General features: G+C 46.2%; 1 protein-coding gene across 1 annotated transcript; it reads right to left on the bottom strand.

Annotated features, from left to right (window-relative positions):
* Positions 1 to 3,487: 3,487 nt before the first annotated feature.
* Positions 3,488 to 4,384, bottom strand: TAS2R1 (taste 2 receptor member 1). Its single transcript, XM_015068044.3, has one exon. The coding sequence runs from the start codon at positions 4,382 to 4,384 to the stop codon at positions 3,488 to 3,490; it is 897 nt and encodes a 298-aa protein (XP_014923530.1).
* Positions 4,385 to 8,145: the final 3,761 nt, after the last annotated feature.

Genomic DNA, 8,145 nt, shown 5'->3' with positions numbered 1-8,145 from the left:
CAATCTCATACCCTAGTAAGACACTTGTTAAAACATGTGGGTCTCCCTGTCCCTGTTGTTTGGAGTTTTCTCCACTCTGGGTGCCATCTGTCTGTAACATCTGTTGTCCCATGGATTGCCAAAGTCGATTTGGATGATCTGCCTGGTTTCTTTCTCTTTTGGATATTTCTGACTACCTGTCCGTCTTGTTACCCGAAGAGATGTCGGTCTATACGGACAAAAGTTGTTGTAACCATATTTCTAAAGCCTAAGATTTGAATATTCACAGTCTGATGGGTATGACTAATACCTAAGCATCCAACAGGGTGTTAAGGTCTATCTGCATGGGGCTCCTGGGTGGCTCAGGCAGTTGAGCGTCCGACTGTGGCTCAGATCACAATCTGGCAGTTTGTGAGTTCGAGCCCCGCATCGGGCTCTGTGCTGATGGCTCGGAGCCTGGAGCCTGCTTCCGATTCTGTGCCTCCCTCTCTCTCTGCCCCTCCCCTGCTGATGCTTTCTCTCTCTCTCTCTCTCTCTCTCTCTCAAAAATAAATAAACATTAAAAATTTTTTTATAAAAGATCTGTCTGGAATGGGTGGTCGTCAGTTTGAAGACCGGTAGACATTAAATGCTAGTGTGCTCCTGGCACTTCCAGGTCCAGATTATTCTGTCTTCAGCAGTTATTATATTTGAATGAGTGACTGAGAATTCGAAAGGCATTTGTGGGGTATTTGGGCGACTCATTCAGTTGGGCATCCGACTTCGGCTCAGGCCATAACCTCGCAGTTCATGGGCTCGAGCCCTGCGTTGGGCTCTGTGCTGCCAGCTCAGCCTGGAGCCTGCTTGGGATTCTCTGTCTCCCTCTCTCTCTGCTTCTCCCCTCCTTGTGCTCTGTCTGTCTCTCCCCCAAATAAATAAACATTAAAAAAGAAGGCACTAGTAACTTGTGAGACTTTTTAAATTGTTGCATTTATTTTAATTTTTTTTTTTTTATTTCAAAGAGAGAAGGCATGAGCAGGGGAGAGGGGCAGAGAGCAAGATAGAATCTTAAGCAGGCTGCACACTCAATGAGGAACTTGACGTGGGGCTCAATCCCATGACCCTGAGATCATGGCCTAAGCCAAAATCAAGAATGGGGCACTCAGGCAACTGAGCCACCCAGGCGCCCCTGTGTTTCAATATTCAAATTGTTACGGTATCTATACTTACAAAAAGTATTTACATCAGCACCTTTTCAGTCAGTTACCATGTTTAGTCACTGGAAACCATAGAGAATCCTTGACCAAAGGAGTCAGTGTCAGCATGGGGAGTGGGACACAAGGGGCAATCCTGGCATTCTGGTTTGGGGCCGCTTACCGAACCCCTATCTGAAATGGGATGAGGTACTATGCTGGCTCCCTTTTCAGTAAGAGCCTGCCTGGTAGCCGATCCTCCTTTGCTCTTGACTGAGCAGGGCCACTGGATCTACTCCGGCGGAGGGGGCAGGGGATGAAGGGCACATAGTACTGTGCCCTGTAGTTAACAGCCTTCTGGCCTGACCCATGGGCACGTGACCCCCAGCCAAGGCTCCCAGGGGCCACAATGGCCAGTCCATGCCTATAGATGCAGGGGTAGGGTAGAGGAAGAGTCGGTACCTATACAGAGGCTAACCCCATGCTACCCAAGCTAGATGCCAGGACAGAACCAATTTGTCCAGGCTAAAGATTCCAGCCAAGGGCTGCTACAGAGGGATCAAAGGCTGAGTCTGTTTTGCTTCTACAACAGAGCAATTCGCGTTCTACACAATATCCATCGACGTTGCTGGAAGAAATAGTTCTAGGAGAGTAGATTGCGAAAATGTTTCTACAGAAAAGAGTATGCATCCTCTTTTCTAGAACTCCTTGGTAACGTTTAAGTATCCAAACAGTCTGACCTTAATATTCATCTCATTTACTAGCCTTCTGAAGGCAGAAGTTGCATGTAATGGGATCAGGATTTGGCATCAGAGGAAAAAAAAAAATCACAAGAGAGTTTGTATATTTACATATTTCTCCCCGAATGTTTGAAACCACCCCCACTCTCTCTCCATCCACCTGCCGGTGTACACACCGCGATTCAAAGAGCCGGCATCCGCCCTTGAGACGCACAGAAAATAAAAGTAACTCTTCACTGTCCCTTCTCAAAGTGGGAGAAATAATCACCTGCAGGACACCACTGCTGTTCCCAGAGCTGGCTGCCTGGGTGCACGATTAGTCATAAACCTTCCCACCTACTGGGACGAAGGAAAATGAAATAGCAGGAAGATGGAGACGGTTAATTTGCTCCTTGGTGGGGGGAAGCCTGAGATGCATACCCAAGTTCCCACACCCAAGAAGATAAATGCTTTCCTGCACTCTTCCGAAGCAAAGACTTCTGTTATTTTAGTACAACCAAGCGTGCATGTCTTGGGCGAGGAAACCATCCTCTGAATCTCCATTCCTGGCAATTGGCCAACCCAAACCTCAACAGGCTTTTCCATCATCACACATGAGCTACAAGCTGTAGCCAAACTGGGGAGCGTCTTTCGTTTCACAGGAAGCAAAAGCGTTCCGAAGCTGTTTTAGAAAGACCTATATGTCTGAGCATCTAAAAACCATCAGTCACATAGCAGATGCATCTGTGACGCGAGGCGGACGGAGAAGCCCCCAGCCCACCCACCTACTGGTGTTGCTTCATTGGGGAGACATGCGATGTGGTAGGAGTTCTAATTTGGTACCATCGGTTGAAAAGGTCCCAAAGCCGAGCACACAAATGCAAGATGAAACAGCTTTGCAAACTATTTTCTGGTCTGCGGGCCCAGTTAGGGGAAATGGAAAATTCAGGCCCGGGTTCCTCTTTCCTCCTCCATCCGCCTGCTCCTTTGGGCAGTTGATGGGACATGTCAACATGGCGTCTAGCATCTCAGCAGTGTGGCGTCGGTGAGCAAGCTTACCAGGACAGAGATGGCCAGCCTGTCCTCGGCTCTCTCTTAGATCGGACGACTCTAACAAACAGAGCAAAAGTAATCTGCAAGTTAGACCCAAAAGGAGCAACCGGTCCTTTCAAGATCCATCACCTAGATGAGGCATCGGGCGCATGGGGACCCCACGGCATTCACGCACCCTTCTGACATCACGAGTTCAAACGTCCTTTTCTTTTTCTCTAAACTTTTTGAGACAATTGCTGATTCACGTGCAGCTGTGAGAAATAATACAGATCGATCCCCGTACCACTTACCCAGTCTTTCCCAATCAGGTAACACCTTGCGCCCTGATAGTACAGTATCGCAATGAGGATATTGACATTGATGCGATCCGCCAGTGTGCGTTGGGCTCTGAAAATAAATATAACCCTTTGAAAAAGGGGCAAATCCGTAAAAATGCCTCAGGTTAGACAAGCAGTCCAAGCTCTGTGTAATTGTGAGCAGACTGCTTTGTTTGACTCAAGAAGGTATGGCAGGCATCGCCAGCTCATGGAACTGCCAGTTCTTCGAATGGACCAAAGTTCTCTCTCACTGGCAGCACTGCCCATGGAGGAGGAACTTCTTTGCATTTTGTTTCAGTTTAGGATTTCCCGAAATTAAGATAATAGAGTGTCCCGAAGGGTAGGACCCGAACACCAAGATACAGAACAGAAACATGAAGCTTCTGAGCTCAAAAATGTGAGAAGAGAGCAAAGCAGCTGTCATGTAGTGGGAGAGATAGAGGACCAAGAAGGACAGAATGGACAGAAGCACACTCACATGGACACCTGTGCTACTGTCCCTGGTGCCGGTCGCTGTGTTTCTCATCTGCCAGGTATGTCTTCCCAGAGAAAACACCAGGAGCAGAGTAGAAATGAGGAAGATAACGAACGGCGGTGAAAATCTAGCAAGAAAGACAATCTGTAAAGCAGATGTTTCTTTAAGTTGAGTCGTTGCATTTGGGGAGAAAAGTCTCAACAAGACTTCTTGGGAAAGAACCCACGTATGCTTGCTGTAGAAAACCAAAGGGATGGAGGCAAAAAGCAGAGACCCGATGATCAGCCATGGCACCAACTTGGATATCCTCATCTTCAACCAGAAGAAGAGTGGGTGAGCGATGGGGGAGATCTTGGCGCAGTAGAAAACGCCGAGCCATGTGGCCAGCCAAAGTCCCGTTTCATTTACAAACATGAAAACCGCAAAATTCTTAACAAGTGGAAGGAAGTCGATCAAGGAGAGAATAACCAGATTAATGTAGAAGATAAATGACTGCAGACAAATCCTGGAAATCGCCAGGCAGGAAAGAAGGAGATCCAACGGAACCATCTTTCTCTGCTTGATCAACTCAATGCCATTCACAATCACAATGATGCCATTTGCTAAAACTCCGATGAGACATTGTATCACTGGAAGAAGAAAATGGATAATGAGGTAAAAGTCTAGCATTCTGAGAAGAAAAAAATCGGTTACTTTAAAAACTGATGTATTTATAGATTTTTGGACAGTGTAGATTATTCTAGTTTTCTATTTTTCTTCAACTAGACTAGAAACCCTTTGGGGAATATGACTGACAAAAAAGGCAATGGGACAGGAAGGTGGCATACATTTGTTTATATCACCGTTTTCTCAATTTGGTTCCGAGCCAGTCAAATAAGAAAGAGATACTCCAGCAATAATTTGCTTCTCGGCGATAGCTTTTGCATTTTCCAGATCTACTTAGCTTCGGACGTCGTCACAAGCAAATAGTGGAACCAGACACCTTCAGGGCTGGGAGAAGGGCTCCCCTACCACATAATCAGTGGAAACTCCTCAATCCTTCACCTCCACCATGAATATTGAATTGTGCCTGCAGGTGTAATTCTGCTTCGTGTTAGCGGGGCATTCTTTAAAAAGACATGACTCTGAGATGCTCACTTCTGCTACAATGGTGCGGAATGGTCAGCACATAGGACTCCTGAGTAGTAGTTATCCAATATGCAATGGCTCAATGATTCAGGACCACCGGAAATGTAAAGCAGTTATATAATAAAATATATGGGATAAACAGAAAGCGTCAAAAAACATAGAGACAAAGGAATTAGGCTTACCCATATGTGTATACAATCAGTCAAAAGCCTAAAGGAAGGCAATGTACCACTGAGAGAATCACTTAGAACCATTCGTACCCGTATCCATCGGCAGGATAACATAGGGTTGGAAACCTTTTCCCTTTTTTTTTTTTTTTATCCCAAACTATGAGGTTTTTATGACGTGATCTGGTTGTTCCAGGGGAAAAGTCATTTAGGAAAAGAGTACCCGATTCAGTTTGCTGTTCTAATTGTCGAACAGACTATTTTTGGAGAAATTAAATCAGCATTTATTAACATGCATCCCGTACCAGGTGTCACACTAAGGCAGGTTCTCTCAATCTCCACACTATTGACATTGCGGGTTGGATAGTTCTTTGTTGGTGAGGGGGATAGCCCATGTGCTGTAAGATGCGTCCACCAGCCAGACGCCAGTAGCACGCCCCACTCTCTAGGCAACCAGCGGCATTTCCAGACATTGCCAAATGCTCCCTGGGCGGGAAGACATTTTCCAGTGGAACGCCACGGTCCTAGATATCGAGGGGACGAAAGGGAATGGGACACGGTTTTCATCCTTAAGACGTTCGGAGACTGAGGGCAGAGCCCGCCCCATGGACGGTGTGATCTAAAACAAAGTTATGTGTTTGGATAATTCAGCAATTCCGTACCGGAGCATAAAGTGGGGAACAATTTATTGAAGCTTTTCCGACTCAGCGCTTGACCATACAGTTCCCAGCAGACGTCCTAATGACGCAGGTCTTTGTGGATACATTTCCCTTTGTCCAAAGGTGCCGTAAAGGATACTTAGCATGAACCTTGCCGGTAGAAAACATTAGTGGTGGGGATAAATCTCCCGGTTACTTTATCATTCTTCCCTGAATATGCAATGTCTGTGCAGCGTAGGACTCTTCCCTGTTCTTGTCACGGCTTCAGTGAGATAAAGGAAACAAACAGGAACATCATCAAAGGGGGCATGGAGGGAGCCAGATCCTGAGTGAATTCTATGAAAATGGATCCGGATTCAAGCGTGACAATCAAGATGAATCTTGTTCCTCTCCATCAGGTGGGAAGAAAAATGTACTTAAAAAACACTTTCTGTTTGTATGTTCTGAGGGCTCGAAAAGCAAAAACAGAAGGGCCTCCAGCTACGAAACGATGAAGCCGAAAACTCTCAAAAAAGCAGCAACCCCTATTTCCCTGGTTCTCAGTCAAACCTCCGTGCTTCTGCCCTGTCACCTCGTGGCCTGTGAGACTCGGCTCTTTGAGGGCATATCTGGGCTTTCTCCTCACCCCCTACCCCACTCATTCCTTTGGTATTTGGCGCAGGGTACTTTTGTGACGTAGAACCGGAGTCGGTTATATAAGGCTTTTCATAACAAAGGAAAAGAGAACTAAATGTTGTAAAATCGTCTCGAGAGTTTCTGTTTTCTGCCGGTTCCTAGAGCCATCGGGCCATAGGACCCCCGTCTAACTCTTCCCTGTTGCCCCAATGTGGTGGCGACATTTACGTACTGAGCCCTTCAGCATGGTTTGGGCACCTCAATATTGCAAAACAGTCATGGTGACACAAGGGAAAGGGTGGACAAAAGTTGATTCTGAGTCTAAAACAACAGCCGGGTCTTCCAGCACTGACCGCAAACTAGCAGGTGCAGCTGAGGTGACGCACGGTCCACCAAAGACTTAAAGGGAATAACTCTGTCTAATTGTGTTTATTGGCTGCTGCTTGTCTGGTGGGTTGAAGCTTCTCGAGGGGATATTCGGTCCTCAAATATTCTCTTACAATTTTTGTTAGAACCAGCTTGGGGGCTAGAGGCAATCCTTCAACAGAGAGCTTCGGTTCTTGTAGGTCTTCTGACGTGGAAATCCCATGGAGTAAAAAATAAAGACTCATGAGGCTTAAGCTACGTTTTTTTCATCAAGCAATTTCCATCACCCATGTCTTCAGTGGCCACGCACAAAGGCTGCTGACAAGGGCTGCCACCTCGCCCGAGACTGGCACTTCCTACACGGAGGGAAGGCCGAATAAAAGACGTCTATGCCTGGGAGCACAGCATTTGTGTGGCTGCTAAGCCGATGCCCCATTCAACCCCAGGAGGCGGCTGCTGTCAGTGCTGATGCGAAGCCCTCCGAGGTGGTGTTACCCAGCCTTCCCCCTAGATTCCACCACGTCCGTCAAGATGACCGTGGCCTTGGTCATGCTCTTGTGCTAAGAGAGACTGAGCTAAGTATTTTAATGAGGAACCTAACAAACCCACGAAAGGGAAAAAAAAAAAGGTCCTAAATACAGACCCCTCTATGTCTTTTAAGCTGTTTGTTTCGGTGAGAAGGACACGTCAGAGAGTTTCTGAGTCTGAGATGAAAGACGTACATGTCTGGCCTCACCTGTCAGTCACTGGCGCGAGATGGTGACAGTTTTACATGGACAAATGGCTCGGAACAGATGGAACAAGTCCCGATGTGGAGAAATTCACATGATGATTACCCCGTATTACCCTGATTAAATCTGCTCACTCGCACTCATCTGTAATGAGCAATCATTAAAAGAGACAACACTAAATATTCTCGAGGTAACTGACAGGCGGAAAGAGTTGCTTATTTATATTCAAATCACTCAGCTCCTCAAAAGAAAGTGCGATTTTTTTTCACACGCAGTTAGATTGACAGCGGCGAGCTTTTCACCAGGTAGAAGGCTATAATGATCATCTTTCTGCCTTCCAGTGGCTCATGGACATTTGCTCTGAGATTAGAGTCATCATGAAAGTGAGTGATGGTTTTAATACCTTTCCCAAGTGGGTGTTCCCACCTCATTACCAAGGGAACAATTCCTGCTCTAAGGAGCATGTGCACGTATTAACATTATTGTATATTTAATAAGATCGTTCAAATAAGAAAGAAATAGACTCGGGGCAAACCGGCGCAGACCTCCTTGCTGAATCTTCCCGGGAGCAGAGCTCAGTCCTCGTGAAGCCAATGTGGAATTTACTGCATCTGAAATTCACAGCATTTTGGTCAGAAAGCTCCCGACTCTTTCAGACTACTCATTCTTTAAATCTATTCATTTGTTTCTCTCCCCTTAAATTTGCAGTTGATCTCCGGAACTAAAATTTTTGTGTTTAATATTCAGGTCACTCCCATTTACTT

This window comes from Acinonyx jubatus, chromosome A1 (assembly GCF_027475565.1).
Source record: "Acinonyx jubatus isolate Ajub_Pintada_27869175 chromosome A1, VMU_Ajub_asm_v1.0, whole genome shotgun sequence".
In the NCBI taxonomy this organism is placed as follows: Eukaryota; Metazoa; Chordata; class Mammalia; order Carnivora; family Felidae; genus Acinonyx; species Acinonyx jubatus.
Note: the sequence above shows the minus strand (reverse complement) of the source record. Positions and strands in the feature narration are given on the sequence as shown.